This window comes from Drosophila rhopaloa, unplaced genomic scaffold (assembly GCF_018152115.1).
Source record: "Drosophila rhopaloa isolate 14029-0021.01 unplaced genomic scaffold, ASM1815211v1 contig_155, whole genome shotgun sequence".
In the NCBI taxonomy this organism is placed as follows: Eukaryota; Metazoa; Arthropoda; class Insecta; order Diptera; family Drosophilidae; genus Drosophila; species Drosophila rhopaloa.
In genome coordinates this window covers 10,190,774-10,210,043 of record NW_025335034.1, presented here as the reverse complement: position 1 = coordinate 10,210,043, position 19,270 = coordinate 10,190,774, and the positions used below count along the sequence as shown (strand labels likewise).

The 19,270-nt window shown below is 36.9% G+C and overlaps 1 protein-coding gene across 11 annotated transcripts in view; it reads left to right on the top strand.

Annotated features, from left to right (window-relative positions):
* Window positions 1–2,724: 2,724 nt before the first annotated feature.
* Window positions 2,725–19,270, top strand: part of LOC108040302 (serine/arginine repetitive matrix protein 1) — a 38,694-nt gene continuing 22,148 nt past the window's right edge. For 9 of the 11 annotated variants that reach the window (XM_017117717.2, XM_017117720.2, XM_017117723.2 and 6 more), the window contains exons 1-2: window positions 2,725–3,045; window positions 3,229–3,570. In XM_017117717.2, the coding sequence (XP_016973206.2) occupies window positions 3,514–3,570 (57 nt within the window). In that variant the 5' untranslated portion in view covers window positions 2,725–3,045; window positions 3,229–3,513. The remainder of the gene's footprint in view (window positions 3,046–3,228; window positions 3,571–19,270) is intronic. The other 2 variants (XM_017117719.2, XM_017117718.2) reach the window with 2 other exon arrangements.

Sequence of the window (19,270 nt, the reverse complement as noted above, 5' to 3'; positions counted from 1 at the left end):
CTGTACAAAGATATTACAAATTTAACAGTTGTTTTTTTTAATTTACTGATAATTATTTCCTAATTTAAAGATCATAGCTGCACTTTTATTGTGTTTTTTCGTACATTCTGGACCTAAAAAACATTTTCCTCTGACAAGAGGCACCCCAGATAGTATTAATGTTATTTTGTCCTCACATGTAAACACCTGCAATCGACTTTTGTGAGTTTTTTTAGTTTTTCCCTCCATTTCTTAAGCCTAGTATCCACTTCGACGTAAGCCGTACGCCAGTCATGAGAGAGAGCGAGAGGCAAACAGCTGGCGTTCACTTTTCGTCGGGCCTTTTTTTCACGTCGGTCCCCTGATCGACGAAAAAATACCAGAAAATTCCATAGCGTTGCCAGTCTGCGGAAATAAACTTTGGATGAACCCTAGCGAAAAGATTAAAAAATTTAATCTTTTGGCGTGCGCTTCTCACTGAAAATTATAAGAAATGGAGGGAAAAACTCAAAAGACTCACAAAAGTCGATTGCAGGTGTTTACATGTGAGGACAAAATAACATTAATACTATCTGGGGTGCCTCTTGTCAGAGCAAAATGTTTTTTAGGTCCAGAATGTACGAAAAAACACAATAAAAGTGCAGCTATGAACTTTAAATTAGCAAATAATTATCAGTAAAGCCTAGTATCCAGATCGACAAACGATTACGCTAGCGTAAAAACTTTAATCTTTCCAGTGTGACCAAAAGTTTGAGAGTTCATCAGAGTTAAGCGTGCTACGGTCGTACTGTCAATCAGCTGGGTTTGTTGACAAGCAGTTAAAATTCAAATATCGTATTTGCGGGAAAGAGCCTTTAAAAGATATTATCAAATACCTTGGCAAGACAAGTCTACCGCTGTACAAAGAAATTAAAAAACAATACAATTTAAAATTAACAGTTCTTTTTTTTAATTTACTGATAATTATTTGCTAATTTAAAGTTCATAGCTGCACTTTTATTGTGTTTTTTCGTACATTCTGGACCTAAAAAACATTTTGCTCTGACAAGAGGCACCCCAGATAGTATTAATGTTATTTTGTCCTCACATGTAAACACCTGCAATCGACTTTTGTGAGTTTTTTGAGTTTTTCCCTCCATTTCTTATAATGTTCAGTGAGAAGCGCACGCCAAAAGATTAAATTTTTTAATCTTTTCGCTAGGGTTCACCCAAAGTTTATTTCCGCAGACTGGCAACGCTATGGAATTTTCTGGTATTTTTTTCGTCGATCAGGAGACCGAAGTGAAAAAAAGGCCCGACGAAAAGTGAACGCCAGCTGTTTGCCTCTCGCTCTCTCTCATGACTGGCGCACGGTTTACGTCGAAGTGGATACTAGGCTTAAATTAAAAAAAACAACTGTTAAATTTAAATTGTATTGTTTTTTAATTTCTTTGTACAGCGGCAGACTTGTCTTGCCAAGGTATTTGATAATATCATTTAAAGGCTCTTTCCCGCAAATACGATATTTGAATTTTAACTGCTTGTCAACAAACCCAGCTGATTGACAGTACGACCGTAGCACGCTTAAATCTGATGAACTCTCAAACTTTTGATCACACTGGAAAGATTAAAGTTTTTACGCTAGCGTAATCGTTTGTCGATCTGGATACTAGGCTTTATAATGTTCAGTGAGAAGCGCACGCCAAAAGATTAAATTTTTTAATCTTTTCGCTATGGTTCACCCAAAACTCATTTCCGCAGACTGGCAACGCTATGGAATTTTCTGGTATTTTTTTCGTCGATCAGGGGACCGACGTGAAAAAAAACGCCCGACGAAAAGTGAACGCCAGCTGTTTGCCTCTCGTTCTCTCTCATGACTGGCGTACGGTTTTCGTCGATCTGGATACTAGGCTTTAACAAGGAGTAACAATTCAAAAATCTTCTACCTTGGAAAGACAAGTCTGCCGTTGTACAAAGAAATTAAAAACAATACAATTTAAATTTAACCGTTGTTTTTTTTGTAAGTACTGATTATTATTTGGTAATTTTGTTTTTGTTGGGGTTTTCTGACCATTTTTGATCTTCGAAACACTTTGTTCTGACAACAGACACCTCAAAAGATTTTTTAATCCAGGTTTTTTTGGCTGACCTGAGGATTTTTTGATCTGGGGTCGATTCTCAAAGTAGGATTAATACAAATTTAATTTTTTTTAAAATAATATATTTTTTAATAGAATTTACAAAATGAAATTAAATTGTGTACTTCATCATAAAGTCCAAATCAATAAATTTAACAAAACATCAGTTAATTTTTGTTACCTTATTAGGATTATTATATTTAAATTACAATTAAAAATAAAGTTTGAGAATTCTCATGCAAAAACCTTAATTCTTCAAAAATTTAAAACACTGCGCGGAAATAATGGTTTCTCTGTAAAGCAGCTGTTGTGGTCTGCTGTGACGTTAACCGTTCACATTGCGCATGTCAGCGTTAACAGGTTTTTGAAAGGCAAAGCCCACAGAGTTTACATTTTAATAAATTAGAACGGTCCTAATCCGAAGTTTATTCGTATTCAACGTTTTTTCTACACTTCCTTGAACACATCGACGCCCATGCGAACATATGTTAGTGTGGCTTCCATTCGCGATTCCATTTCCAAATCACTCTCCCCCAAAACTTCCAGGCCCTGCGTCAACTCCAACGCCGACGCTTTGGCTTCGGTCGGTGGATTATTTTCTGAGGCCTTTCAGTTCAGGTTCAGTCGTGTTCGTAACGTCGTCGAGTTGAAATCGAAAGAGCTAGATCAGAATCGATATATAAGAAGGCAGCAGTGACAGCGCAGAAAGCAGGAAGCAAATCGGCTTAAAGTGTGTTTCTCTGTGCACCTGAAGTTTCTGGGCTATTACATATTTCACCAAAGATTCGCTTCAGTGATCACGACCGCAAAGAAAAAACGGCGAAAGAAAGGAAATTGCAGCTAGCACAAAGCGGCTAAAAAGTATTGCATACCACAAGGCTGCCGTGAAAAATAGATATCGATTTGCCATAAAAATAAGAATCTGAACGCGACTCTCGCACAAGTTAAAGTCTGTATTGTCCTATAAAAATAGTTTGCCCTATATAATCAAGTTGTTATTGGCTAATTACGCTAACATTCGGGGGCCCATTAAAAAATGTTCGTTGTGTGTATGTGTGCATGAGATCATCACTGTAGCAAGGCGCCTGCTGGTATGCAATACTTTTTCTCACGCCTCAATTTCTCCTCGCAGCGGAAGTCTAATCTAATTTGGCCTATGACAATACAAACGCACTTTCTTCACCACGCATATAGGTGCGTGTCCGTATAGAGAGTGAGCTAGAGACTGAGAGAGAGGACAATAAAGTAAGGGAAGGGGATATATTCAAGTTTAAAGGCAAAGCGCGAGTGTTTCACCCATGAAAACTTAAAAAAAGCAAAGCCAATCGTCGAATCGAGAATATATAAGCCCCAACGTGAACGTGATTGATTTGTATTTTTGGCACCTTGGTTTGGAAAACAGCAAAAGCATTTCCCTATGATTGGCTCATTCTGGAATCTGTGCAGAGCGTGCCCATCAATGCCGGTAGACAAGGTGAGTAACGTGTAATGGCCCTGAATAATCGTTACAACTAAATAATAAGTATTTTGCAATCTGACATTACCTTTAAGCTAGGCATAAAAAAATTTGTACTTATCGCAAATCTAACAAAGATTCGTGGGTGTCAAAGAATCAGTTCTCGATGTGTTCCAAAGTAGTTTTGCTTAGTTTTTTTTTGGAAAAAAAAATTAAAATATACTTTATAGTTGATAGTCGAAATCGAAGGGGTTTATGTGACACTGAGGTTTGATTTGGTTTGAAAATTGGTTAAAATAGATTTCTATGACACCTCTGATATAATTGATGCTTTGGATATTTTTTGTATCATGCAAATATCTCTTTGGTTACCTGTTAATTAAACAATAAAAATAATATAATATGCAATTACTTTCTATATGGAATTGTATTAAAATTATACTTATTGATAATATTAGTTTCAAGACACGAATCATTTTTTTCTGTACAGCAGTCCTCGAGTTACTGTTTTCCTTTAGCCCAGTTTGCAGACAGCGAGTATTTCGTTTATAGCGCCCATTTCGTTTGATTTATATACAACAGTTGTGTCTGAATTCGCGTGTGTATATGAGTGAGTGTGAGTCTTGTGTGTATGACACATAATAGATTTTTATTGCATACTTGCAGCCGACAACTGAAAGGGGGCTGCAATACCTAAAAAATGGGGTGATTCGTCCTGAGTAATGGCTCGCCCGAAAATATGTTGCATTAGGGTGCATTTTTAATTTTGGGTTATTTCTTACACTGTGTGGTCGGTCTTAAGGGACCACAGCGGAAATTTTCGCTATACATAATTATATTATATTAAGGTTCATAATTCAAATTCAAAGTTTGCACTTTTATGCAAAATTTCTATTGTATCTTGAAAATCCGATTAAGTTGCTTATTTATCATTCATTCATTATATATTGATTCATTATATCTTACAACGATTAATAAACCCAAAGATTCTACCATTTGCTAATTGTTTATTTTTCCCTAGCATTCCCCAAAGGGTTTCTCTTAACTGAGGCATGCAATATTTCTTTACTTGTTTTTAGACAACATAGAGAGAATTTATTTGGAGTCTCGAATAAATTAACTTGCATTGCGCTCGACACCAATCCCAAACGCGTAAGCGTAAAGTAAGTAACAAGCAACATGAAAAATAAAAAGAAACATGGAACCAAGGCAGAAAAAATGGGCAAAATGGCACAGAAAATCAATAGCATATGGCTTTTGGCTTGTTTGGGCCGACAGCTGTGGCCGGCCGGGGTCCCACATCGCACCCGGACCCGCATTCGGCCTGGAACTCGTTCTCAGGCCATTTAGCTCTCCTTTCCAGCTCTGCCTTCCAGTGACTGTGCAAAACAGCTGATTCGTCAACTTGCCATGGCAATGTATAAGGCTGCATATAGTAGAGAAAAAGGAATCCGTCAATTTGCATTCCGGCGAGTACAGTAGCTGTTCCCAGAAATAACACTCTGTTCCCTATACCTTGTTGAAAATTAATAAGTGTTATGTTAATGGTTATGAAAACATGTATAGTTAATATTCGCTAACTTAAACTTTCCCACGCCTCAATTACCGACTGGTGCTTGTAACAACTAAAGTAATTTGTTGGATTTCAAACGCTTCTACTCTTTAATCCCTAGGTCAAATTAAGATCCCTTGGATTCATATTTTGCAGTGAATACTGTAGTTTGAATAGAGTTACACATTTCACATTGGGCACAAATTGTAAGGTTAATCCTTCCTTCATTTTCAAGACACCGCGCATGTGCAGCTAAGAGAGAAATGGAGAGAGTAGAAAGCAAGAGCTGAAGAGATAGAGAGAGCGAGCGAAGAGCACCTTTTAGCCGGCTTTTATTCAGAGTTTTTGTTGTTGTTTTCTACTGCTTGTTCAGCCATATGACGTGCAAGGCAAAATCGTCTTGCGGTATTACATCAGCGCAGGGCAGTCAAACTTTTATGGCGACACCTTCCCCAACCGCCTCCGCCACCCACTTTGCGCTCAGCCAACCAATCGACCACCCACCAGCAACAACAAGTGCCGGCAAAGAGTCGCCAGTCGGTCGTCGGTTGCATGCCACACGCTTATCGATTCAGCTCGCATTTGGCTACCGCCATACCTAATTCTAAGTCACTCCCAGGAAAGATTCAGTGGTATCAGCGATTTCTGCAGTCCACTGGGCGTCGCCAATCTAAAAAATATAAAACAATGAAAACAATTTTAAAAATCTGACAATTAAAAAAAGTTATTAAAGGTCAACATCTTTTAAGTATGTTATATGTATATTTTGCCACTGTACGCTTGTCTAAAGCGTTCTTTCTGTTTATAATAGCTTTTTTGATTTTGTAAGAAAAATATTTTTTGCTTTACAAAATGCCGAGTTATCTCCCACTAACACTCGCAGTAATATCCGCCCAATTGTTTCCCCTCTGTCTTTAAGAGCACACAGCATTTTCAGCTGGATTGTGTGAGGCGAGGTGGTAGCCTTGGCTGCTTCTATTATCTTCTGGAAGCAAAAAACTGCTAGAAATCGGACTTAAAAATTGTAGTACCTTTTCTACTATTGCTATGCGATTGACTTCTATGAAAACAATGCCTCCATGGGTTTTAAATAAATAATCCATGAAAATTGTAGAAAAATAATAACAAAGGTCTCAAAATTATTTAATGTGTTTTCGCTTAGTTCGCCATTATATCAAAGGTGTTGGTTTAAATATCCTTAGAGAATGTATATGTATTTCAAAAGTTGAAACCTCTATTGTGCGCCAAGAGAATGAGAAAACACTTCTGACTTCATCTAACGAAGGCAATTTGCACTTTACTGCTACTGTCTTCCCACAACGATCTCCTCAATTGCCAGAACTGAAAATGGGAAGTCAAAGCCAAACTCAAACCCCTTAGCACCAGGAGCCCAGAGAATTTAAAGGTTTTTGTTTTCTCTTTTTCTCTTTTTGGCGATTGCTGAAAACCGATGTGCAATCTCCATGGATTTGGTGGAAGAGCGGTAGTTGGATGGAAAGTTTTATAATTAATAGGGGTCAACTTTGCGGAGGCGTTTAGTGTGAATTAGAAAATTATATTATTCTTAAAGCAAAATGGTACTGTAAAATTGTACTTTAAATAACCTAGCGGCCAAAATGTTTGATGCGGCTAAATGTTTGAAAAAGTAGGAGCACATGTCACACGAGAGAGTTTTACCTTTTTCTGCTTTCCGGTTTTCTGTTGTTTTTACAATAGTATTTTCTGGCAGTCAGTTATTGGGATATTTGCATATTTTCAACACAAATCACAGAATCGCATGCGGGGCGCATATACAAATTGTACACTGCAAAACCGTTTTAATTTTGCCTGTTCTTTGTTGTTAACTTTTTTGTGAAAATATTTTAATGGGTACTTAATATTTTCTATTGTTGATTATATGTTTACCATCAAATTATGCAATAACAAGAAAGATTGATTGGGGCTCATTATTCAAATGACATTTTATACCCTTGCAGAGGGTATTATAATTTTGGTCAGAAGTTTGTAACGCAGTGAAGGAGACGTTTCCGACCCTATAAAGTATATATATTCTTGATCAAAATCAATAGGGGAGTCGATATAGCAATGTCCTTGCTGAGGATATTATATTTTTGGTCAAAAGTGTGCAACGCAGTACAGGCGACATCTACGACTCTATAAAGTATATATATTCTTGCTCAGAATCCGTCCTATGTTGATATAAGCATGTCCGTCTGTCTGTTTCTACGCGAACTAGTCTCTTAGAGGTAAAGATATCGAATTGAAACTAGTCTCTTAGAGTTAAAGATATCGAATTGAAACTTTGACACCCTTCTTTCCTTTGCACGCAGTAAATAAGTCGGAACGGCAGGGATCGGGCGACTATCTCCTATAGCCGCCAATAACTGATTGATCGGTAATGCCATAACTTTGGTGTTTGTTAAGTTAGGGAGTTGGGATTTTTTATGGGTTTTATTTTTGGACAACCGATCCGATTTTGGAGAATATAATTTAAAGAATATTCTGCAAGGGTATATCAATTTCAGCTCCGCCCGAAGTTAGCTTTCCTTTCTTGTTTCTACTAAATTCCTTAGGTCCCGCTGCCGAGTTTTTTTTATACCCTTGCAGAGGGTATTATAATTTTGGTCAAAAGTGTGCAACGCAGTGAAGGAGACATCTCCGACCCTATAAAGTATATATATTCTTGATCAGGATCACCTCCTGAGTTGATATAAGCATGACCGTCTTTTCGTCTGTCTGTTTCTACGTAAACTAGTCTATCAGTTTTAAAGATATCGAATTGAAACTTTGCACACACCTTCTTTCCTTTGCACGCAGTATATAAATCGGAACGGCCGGGATCGGCCGACTATATCCTAAAGCCGCCATATTACTGATTGATCGGAAATACCATAACTTTGGTGTTTGTTAAGTTAGGAAGTTGGGATTTTCTATGGGTTTTATTTTTGGCCAATCAATCCGACATATAAAATTTCATTAGGATCAGCATACAATATTCTATAGCTTCCATAAAACTGAACGATTGGAAATGCCATAACTTTGGTGTTTTTAAAGTTAGGAAGTTGGAATTTTTATGAGTATTAAGAATGCATCATATGAATAATTTTTGAGAATATAATTTAAAGAATATTCTGCAAGGGTATTTCAACTTCGGCTCCGCCTGAAGTTAGCTTTCCTTTCTTGTTTTTTTTATTATTTATAATTTTTAGAGCAACAAATATCTCAACGTTTTGGTCGGGGTTTTTGACTTTCAAGTGCCTTAAAAAATAGAAAAAAAAAAAAACTTGGCAGAGAGACCTGAGGAATCTTGTTATACCCGTTACTCGTAGAGTAAAAGGGTATATTGTATTCGTGCAAAAGTATTTAACAGCTAGAAGGAAGCGTTTCCGACTTTATAAAGTATATATATTCTTGATCAGGGTCACTAGCCGAGTCGATATAGCCATGTCCGTCTGTCCGTCTGTCCGTCTGTCTGTCTGTCCGTCTGTCCGTCTGTCTGTCTGTCCGTATGAACGCTGAGATCTCGGAAACTATAAAAGCTAGAAGATTGGCATTTTGCATGCAGATTCTAGGAGTTCCTACGCAGCGCAAGTTTGTTTCAAAAAGGTGCCACGCCCCCTTTAACGCCCACAATCGCTTGTATACGATTTTAAAAATTTAAATATTTCGGAAAAGTAAAAATGCAGTTTTGTTGTGTTTATCAATACCTATCGAAATGTAGAAGAAATTTTTCAAATCGGACCATTCGTTAAAAAGTTATGCGTGATCAAAGTTTCTATCTCCATCTCCCTCGCACTCCCTTTACCTGAGTAACGGGTATCTGATAGTCGGGGCACCCGACTATAGCGTTCTCTCTTGTCTTTTAACTGATGCAATTTGATTTCAATTCAGATGATTCTGTGACCAGTTATCGTGTACACCGCAAAACGTGTTTTGCTCGAGGCTCCGCCGGAGATTTTTCCAAATTTTTGAGCTGTTTACTTTTTAAATGTATAATATTTTATTCTTAATAGTGGTTCACATTATGAAGTGTTCACTTCTTAGAGGAAACGCTACATATGAAGTTTATTGCTTATTTGCAAACTTTGAGGTCAAGGTTGGTTATTATAATGTAGCTCAACTAATGACAATTGTTTCGATCAGGTTTCATATACAATCTTAACAGCTTATAAAGATGCTTTTGCATTTATGCCTAAGAGGACCAGAATCTGCCGTTTGGAAATACAAAGTTAAAACCTTTTTTAGCATAGCAGCTTTTTGTGGTGCACATGATTATTTAAAATATGATCAACGACTATTGCTTATAGTAAAAAAATCATTGGAAATTATACACTCAATAAACACATAAAGTTCATGGATCCATCTCATTGTTTGCTCATGAATTGTTCTACCAACTCAATTATAACCTTGCTTGTTGGCTTTTAATGTGTGCTGATCTTAACAACAACAACTTTTTTCATTGATTTTCCTATTCGACAGCCATTAAAAATTGCACACGAATGTCGAAGGAGCACGAAATGTCTATCAATTCGTGCTCATCAATGTCAGGCGATTTGAACTTGTATGGAACTTTTTCCATTAAAATAGAAAAGCTCCTGATGCCCTGCAATCCGGCGTTTAATTTCGATTAAGGGCCAATTACACTAGCTTACAAAATTCCATATACAATACTCCGGAAATGATACCTGAAATTTGTTCACTTGTTTTCATACCTGATTATTATTTTACCTCTTATTTATACCACTATAATAGAACGTTCCCAAACTTTATAATGCGTTATAGGGATTGGTTTGTTGATACAATTGCTAGAGCTCGACCAAATTTTCCAAGACGGAACTTTAACAAAGCCATAAAGCTAACAAAGTTCCTAATCTTAAATGTTCTTGTGTAAATCGTCGTTTTAACGAATTTATTAAGCCCCGAAAAACGAATAATCTGGAGTTAATTGTCGATTTAATTTCGTAAGCTAGTTCTTTAAGCTATTTGCTGGCGATTTCCGGCTTATCTCATTTAACGAAACTGAAAAAGGCTACGAAAAAACAGAATTTCATTAGTTTTAATTAATTTGTGAAAAAGTAGCGTTAAACGAATGTGCCGTTCTATACGGCAACGCCCATCCTTGGCACATTACGTCAACTTTGGCTTCAGTACATCTACCTTTCAGTCCTTCCGTCCATCCAACCATCCATCCGTCAGCATCCTGAGCGAGCAAAAACCGTGCCATCACATAGCCTAACGTATTTCAATTTCAATTTTCTTCCTTTGAACTAATGCAATTATAATAATTTCCCTTCGCAAGTGAATGGATTACAGGGCCGGGCCAACGGCCTGCCAGGTGCCACATGCCATATGGTGTATGCTTTATATATGGGACCAGCTCGTCTTTGCTGCACTGACGCAGTTTTCCGGCCCCATAGTAACCCTTCCCTCTGACCCCATCTTCACGTTGGCTTTGGCTGGCGACCAAGTTGCAAGGAGCTGTTGATGCTGACAGTGCTGATGGTAATTTTATTGGACGGCTTGGCGTTGGAGCAGTGGGGAAATCTTGTGTACTTAGAAAAAAAACACCTGAGTTCTAGAACAATGGCGTAAAATGGATACCGAGTTGAGATTAGGAAAAAATTTATATATTTAAAAAGCTTTTACAGATTTTATTCAACATATTAACATTCAAACAATCTTCTAGAAAGTTTGCAATACAAAAGTGGAGCTGATGAGAAGGACCGATTAAATCCAGCTATTTATCGATAGGAGTCAAAAAATTTTATTGGTTGAAGGTACGATCTTCACGACTTTATTTTTGTTCGATAAGAAAATTAAAATATGTTGGCTCGAGTTAACAGTTTTCAGTTTTTTTCTGAATTTTTAATTGAACTTGGACGAAAAAAATTTAGATAAACTCAACAGCTTTGCCTGGGGAATTAGTTATAAAAGTAGTCTGCAAAATCTAAACGATTAGCCCAGAAACGCTCGTAGAAAAATAAAACCACAGAAAAAGATTAATTAAACAACGCTTCGGCGAGCGATATTTTATTTTTTTTAAGGAAAAAATAACTCTATATAAAAGTTTTCTGTACAAGTGGTGAACAAACACACACGCACATATCGAACTAGAGGAAATTAAAGGAATAACACATCAAACAAGAAAGGAAACTACCTTCGGACGGAGCCGAAGTTGATATACCTTTGCAGAATATTCTGTAAATTATATTCTTCAAAATTATTCATATGATGTATTCTTAATACTCATAAAAAGTCCCAACATCCTAACTTTAAAAACACCAAAGTTATGGCATTTCCAATCGTTCAGTTATATGGCAGCTATAGGATATAGTCGGCCGATCCTTATGAAATTTGGTAGGTCGGATTGATTGGCCAAAAATAAAACCCATAGAAAATCCCAACTTCCTAACTTTACAAACACCAAAGTTATGGCATTTCCGACCAATCAGTTATAATGCGGCTATAGGATATAGTCGTCCGATCCTTATGAAATTCGGTAGGTAGGATTAATTGGCCAAAACTAAAACTTATAGAAAATCCCAACTTCCTAACTTTAAAAACACCAACGTTATGGCTTTTCCGATCGTTCAGTTATATGGCAGCTATATGATATAGTCGCCCGATCCGGCTCGTTCCGACTTATATACTACCTGCAATAGAAAGACAACTTTTGGGAAAGTTTCAAGCAGATAGCTTTAAAACTGAGGGACTAGTTTGCGTAGAAACGGACGGACAGACGCACGGACAGACGGGCAGACGGACGGACAGACGGACATGGCTAGATCGACTCTCCTGGTGATGCTGATCAAGAATATATATACTTTATAGGGTCGGAAATGTCTCCTTCACTGCGTTGCAAACTTTCGACTGAAATTATAATACCCTCTGTAAAAGTATAAAAATACCTCAACGAGAGGCAACATTAACGAGCAACTCTCCAAGCCTAACTAATATGTTATTTGTGTATCTGGAACTGGGTTTCTGGCCACTATGTGTGACTTTTATGATTTTTGTAATGAATTTAATGTTATTAGGGTAGTTCATCAAAATCACGCATGGGAAGCTGCAATTAGGTTGAATTAGAAATGATTTGCTATTTCCATATATGGACTAAATTAATAAATATTCACATATATACAAATTATGTTTATACCCGTTACTCGTAGAGTAAAAGGGTATATTGTATTTTAAAAATGTTGTGGTTGGCATAAACAAATTAAGCCATTTATTTTATCTAAACGCTTTGAAAAATGCTTTGCAATCCGAACACCGCTGTAAATTTTACCCAATAAAAATAAAAAGCTGAATATAAGGCATTTTTTCCTTCAAATTACAATATATTGGGTTCCTGATCTAGATTTTCATGCTCTTAGAATCCTTAGCCACACTTCCACTTTTTTAGTCGCGGACGCAGAGAACAAAAGAGATTCTTCACTTGCACAAAAAGTTAACTGTTCTACGCTTTCAGCTTCTAGTGCTGCCTCTTTGTTTTTTAACTTGGCCAAAACACACAATCCCTAAATGTGTGCAGAAGTGTATGTGTGCAAATCCCATTAAACAAGCAATATGAGAACGCATTTTTTATGCGTTTAGCCGGCGGGATGGGTAAAAACTTTTGCTAAACAATACAACAGCGTAAAATATTTAAGTGGCCATGAAGGGGGTGCGAAATGAGGGGGGAGGAAGTTTTCTGCCACTCATCTGACCTTATTTGCTTATAAGTAATGTGTTAGCTTTAGCTTTTGGCAAGCAGAAGAGAAGTCGCTGCCAATTGGCCGGAAATAAATGCATAACAAATTCTTAAAATATCGAAGTGATGTCAGCCGAATAATTTTGCCGTAAAAATTCTAAAGAAATTTTAACAGAATTCGAGTAAACAACAATATTTGAAATCTCGGGGAGTTTTTTATTGAATTGGAACTTCGTCATTCGCTGGCGGGGTCTATTTACATGTTATTTTCCAGTGTTGGCATCACGATCATGAGCCGTATTATTCTTTAGCCTTGCAGGGGCAATTTGATATACAACTAGAATAGAAAAGCAGCATCAACATGTAAAAAAAGAAAAACAAGAAAGGAAGCAAACTTCGGCCAGCCGAAGTTTATATACCCTTGCAGTTATTACAAAATGACTACGATTTCGATTTCTATGCCTATATTACTAAAAACAATGAGGCTATGTCGATTTTGTCATCGTTTCTATGGGAGCTCCATGATGTTGTTGGTCGATTTTGACAAAACTAAAAGCGTAATTAATTACTATATCTCAACGGAGTATTTTGATAAATAGAAAAACTCTCCGAGTGATGCTGATCAAGAATATATATATTATATAGGGTTGAAAATGTCTCCTGCGTTGCAAACTTATGATTGAAATTATAATACCGTCTGCAAGTGTATAGGACAATTATTTGCACAAGCATCAGCACATATCATTTCAAACACAGATGTGAATTTCGTATGCTGCAGTGCAATGTAATTTTACATTGTCTTAAGGGCAATCAACCAACGTTCAGCATTTTCAATTGCCAACTCCAATCTAAAGGCCCAACTTCATCTAGGTTTAAAAGGTCATAGCGCAGTTTCGCTGATTAAGCAATGTTTCTGAGCCTAATCGAAATTGAATAGGGACAATCCAAAAAAAAAAAGAGAAACAAATCTATACATGTACATAATATAGTAATATTTAACGTTAATATTTAAAAAAGGTTCCACGAAACTTTCTCTGCTCCCTGCATTTTAGTCGTTTTTTTGTTTGTTAATCATTTTCCAGTGAAAACTTCTTGTTTGGAAAAACAAAGACTGTGAATAATCTTAATGCGCTGATAACTGCTAAAGTTTTTCTGCTACGCAAACTGGGATAATGACTTGACTTTGTTTCGTGAAAAGTGGAAATGCGGTAATAAGAGTATTGGACGGATACTGTACTGTGTTCAAGGAAAAGTTGACGTCACATTTGTTTGCGGCATTCAATTTTGTTTTTAGCTTTCTTTCCTTTGCGTTCATCTTCTTTTTATGGCTGACGTAAGTTCGGTGTACTTATATAAGGAAACATTTTCATTCGGAGTGTATTGTGATTGCAGGCTGGAGAAGCCGCAAGTTTTCAGCAGATTCTGCGGCCAGATATGTATATAGACACCAAAAGAAGTAAGAAACCAGGGGCGAAACTTGATTTGGCTGGAAAATCAACGAAGTTGAAATGCTCTTGCTCATAAAAACGAGAAGGGAAGCTAACTTCCGGTCCTTCCTGTATGAATATAAAGAAAAGATTTTTTGATTTTTAGATCATTATTTGTTTTATTTGGTTTTTGTGGATGTTGTTTTATAGTTTTTAGTTGTTTTGAATATATTGAAACCAAGTTTCAGTTAGAGTGAACTAGACAATCCCAAAAAAGTGTACATATAAATATAGAAGCTGTCTAATCTATTAAAGGCATAATTCTCTAGTAAATTCTAAATAAAATGGATTTTTTAACCGGGATCCTCCCTCTTTTGGTGTCCTGATCTGAAGAATTGCTGTTGGATTTGTTGATTTGAGGATATTTACATTAATTGAGAATTGGATTCTTCAACTATCATAAGAATTCTCAAACTGAAGAATATATCAGGTCATCTAAATGCTAGCAATGTTTGAATAAAGCAACGTGCAAGACACAACTGTACTGATACACAGCAAGCTGAATAATACTTCCTTTTAAACCCATTCTCAAACGACCAATAATAACAATTATGAGAAATAACTATTTTAGCCTTAAGTTGGATAACTGATAAATAACTAAACATAACTGAGCGGCTATGAAAACTGGACTACTTAAACTGTTTCGCTTGATTACTTTTGAGCTTGGATAAAATGTTAAATGAATTGGAAATAACTGAAAATAAAATATCCATAGTTTAAATCAGATAGTTAATAAAAAAAAATTGTTATAAACTATGTCTATAAACTAGAATATGCCTTGTTTATGTGGACGAAACGTATTCTCTGCGTAACAAGAATAATAAACTACCCTCAGTAAGGATACCTAAATCAAGGTAAAAAATAAACTTTTGACCATTTAATATACATTTAATTTATTAATTTTTCTGTTTTTGGACATAGGATGATTCCACTTTCAGGGTATTATCCACCTTAAATTAGGCGCGTGCCATCGATAGCAAAGTCGCGTTGTCGACAACGTCGTTATTCACATGAGTGCACTAAGCACAACATTTCACACAGATACTCACCCAGGCACACGCGGTAAGATTCGTTCACCCGCACACTGACAAAAAGCACTCGTGCGGTAATCGCTGCACAAGAAAAACAAACGCAAAAAGCAGTTTAAGGCACGCACAAGCGGCGGAAAATAGTTTTTTTTCAGTTCACTTTTTAAAGAGCTCGAAGGAGATATCGAATTTCGATTTAATTGTTCAACACTGAATAACGCTTAGCAGCAGATGCATGTGGAAATGCAGATGCTGAAACAGATACGAGTATCTTTTTAGTCGGCTCAGACATTTGAAGTTTGGCTCGAGGACAGAGCGCACAGACAGGAAAATGCAGTTAAATATGCCCAACGCCCCTGCAGTGTGTATGTTTTTGTTGCCCCCAGGCATATTGCACATAATTTGTGTTACATTTTGCTCACGAATATGACGAATCTTTTCCAAGCGGGGACGGTGTCAGAAAAGTTTGCCTTCATAAATTGCTCAGGAAGTGCTGCAATTTCTCGGCCCAAGTATGTGTGAAAAGCTTTCCATTGTCTGCGGCTCGCAGAGTGTGCAAAGAAAGAATTTAATAACTTAAATGGATTTTAATTTTCATTGTTTTCGTAAAGAGCTGGCAAAGGTTGATGCTGTCAAATTGAATAGTGCGTACAATCAAAATAATACAATTGGTTAAAAAGTACGATTTGAGCAATTTTGAGAAGGCTTTTTAGTAATTTAAGTTCACAATAAACATTTTTCATACAATTAATAAACTCACATATTTATCACATATCATTCTCAGTAGTCAACTATATTAAATAGCAATAACAATCAAGTTTCGACAACTGTATTTGAATTGAATATTTTTTATTGTGTGAAGGATATAAATTAACGGATAGCACTTATTTCCGCAAAGTAGAATGTATGTAATTTCTGTTCTACTCCTGAGTGAAAAAATTTCAGAGTCCGCAGACTTTTTAAAGTTGTGCAGTTAAACTCTTAGCCGTTGCCACAAGCGATTTGACTGAGATTTGCCCACCGACTTTGGACATATAAATCGGGGTGCCACATCGACAGCCAAGTCAACGCTAAGCCGTCAAATCAAAGCCAAAGCCCCTAGGCCATGCGGACCAAAGGTATAAGGATTAGAATTGAAAAGGACACAGACGATGTGAAGCACACGGGCTGTGGGGACAGCAATAAAAGCTTCTTAAAAGTTTAATGTCCCTCGATTTGCGGTTGCATACAAATGACTTCTCAGCTGTCCTCTACATGTCACCCTCTCCACTCCTGTTTCCTGTCTGCCAGTTTGCCGTTTGGGAGCAAATAACTTGCAGCGTTGTGCTAAACGACAGCCTTTGCAGTGCTCTTTTCTAGCTTAATTGTATGTCGACATTCAGTTGTGGCATAACTTGTTCGCAAGCTGTGCTCCAGGAGTTTTCAAAAAGTTTAGTATGTGCCGAAAGCCGCAATACGATGAGTAAAACTTTTCCAGTCAAATCTGTTTAGATTTAGAATACTAAAACGACCGAGTCTCGCTACATCAGTTTCCAATTTTAAAGGAGAAAACTAGGTTTATTGATTTGATTAAACTTTTTGAAATTATGGATTTCCCTTTTGATTTTAAGTTCAACATTTTTAATTAATGTCGATTTAATTATGTACTTTTTCTCGCTTAAGATTTGCAAATTTATTGTGACTTACAAAGCTTATGCTTTAAATTTATTATTAATAATGTGGAAATGAATTTAAACTAATTAAATGTTATCCACAGGCTATCCTGCCTTTATGTGAAACGAAACTAAATCCATATTAATGGGCAAATGCTAACTGAGGGAGCGGAAAGAAGGCGCTCATGCAAATGAGCAGCGTTCTTTAATTTAATGAAGGTTACCTCCAACCCGAAGTTTACTTGTGTTGGATTCGCCAATGTGCCTCGTTAGGCGTCGACCTCTAGTGGTTTAGTATTACACTTGGGGAAAAATATTTCTATTGATTTATAAAATGATTATCAAATCAATATCACAGAAATATTAAAGTCAGATCAGAAAATTGCCTTATTAGGATTCCTTTTGATTTTTATTATAAAGCTCGGCCAATAATCCATATATTTTAGTAGAAATGATTGTTTAAAATATTAAAAAATTTGGCGAGTATGTAATTTAGTTAAAAAGGGCGAACTGGCAGAAGTGTTTTCAACCGTTCTCCAGTGGTACACATAATCCGACTTTTGACTGCCAGTCAATCTGCGTCAGTCAGTCGGGATGTTTTGGGGCGTGTCTCATTTCAATGCAGCTAGCAATTAAATTTGTGGCAGGAGCTTCATTCCTGCTGGCCTGGGGCCACTGCTGAGTGAATTAATTGCCGGCAAAGACCACGCAAAATGGCAGCAAACATCCCAGAGGCCAAGTTAGTTGAGCAATCGAGCGAACTAAGCCACAGTGGCACAAAGGCACGCACCGGAGAAAAATAGGAAACGGGATGGACTGCTGCTGGGGCAAACAAGCAACCCACCTGGTCAGGTGCTTTGTGGGCTCGGCTTGGCCGGCGGAAACCATAAAAGCAGCCGCATACAAACACGACGTTGTCTGTGCCAGACAAAATGGTGTCAAATGGCAAAAATGCATCGTAAACAAAAAGTAAATGAAAAAACTTTTCAAACAAGTCGAGGGCTGCGGCAAAAGTAGCAAGTTCAAATAAACAAGAAACGAAATTTTCACAAAGCAGCAGTTTTAAGATAATGTAATTGTATAATTGGCATAACATACACTCAATATTTGTTTAGGGCGTAAAATAGGTAAATACCACTTGAAAATATGGACTATGACCGAAAAGATTGCTTGATTTTTTTAATAAATAAATATTGGAAAATCTTTGTCATTGGGTGTTTTTAGTATTGAACAAATCGAAACTAATAAATAATTCATAATTTTGATAATCTTAATATGAAGTTAGGTTTCTGATAGAAAATAGAAAATGATTGTTATTTATTTACAAGTATTTTTTAATATTATTAGTGCACTTCGCAGGTCATATCTTTCGCATAATCCGAAACAAACTTTTCTAACTCGCCCCAAAACGGACAAAGACATTTTCTTGTTTCCCTGAAATGTGGTTGGCACTTCAAAGGACTACACCACTGCACACACATTCGAGACCGCAGAACAAGGATCTCGGAGGCGATAACTATGCTTCGAGGTGTCATTTTGCTTGTTTTGCCCGCATAAAACTTGAAACGTCTCTTCGGGTAGATTAAACACGCACACGATTTTCCCACACATACTTGTGCGGGCAGTGACTTATGTGTGCAAGAGCCATAAATTTATCTTTAGTAAGTGCATGGGACATGGGAAGCCCTATATAAGAAATTTGTCTGCAACGTGGACATTTATCTATAGAATAGTTAGTGCCACCACAAATTGGGCATCGATCTATGTGCTAAGTTTTACACTTACATCTTGAGCTAAAAATAACTTGTTGCGATCCCCTTAACACGCCACTTTAAGCCCTAAACTCCACGGCCTTTAAAATGTTAATTAAAAATAGTCCAACCAGCAGCAGGATACCTCCGCCCATCTGTCAGCTGTGGTATAGTTGAGATGTCAGCAGGCTTATCAGGATTTCAACATCACTGCACAGACACCCGGGCGGGTAGACTAAGTGCCTCCCAGCTGAGGGATTGCCGTATCTCTCTCATATACGCTGAACATTTAAAGCAACATGATTTCCCCAAAACTACACTCATTTACGGTTCCAGCCCCAAAAGCCGCAAAACGTTGCATATTTCATATGGAATTAATTTTTAATATTCTTTTCAAAAATAACCCATTTCTAATATTTAAATATTTTTTCTGGGATGCGGCTGCATTTGGTGACCGCAATCAATGGACCACAGTAGGCATAAATCAGTTGGAAAATAAATAATTTTTTTTGGTGGAAGACACCGCCCATGACATGAAAAATGTTTGCAGCTGCC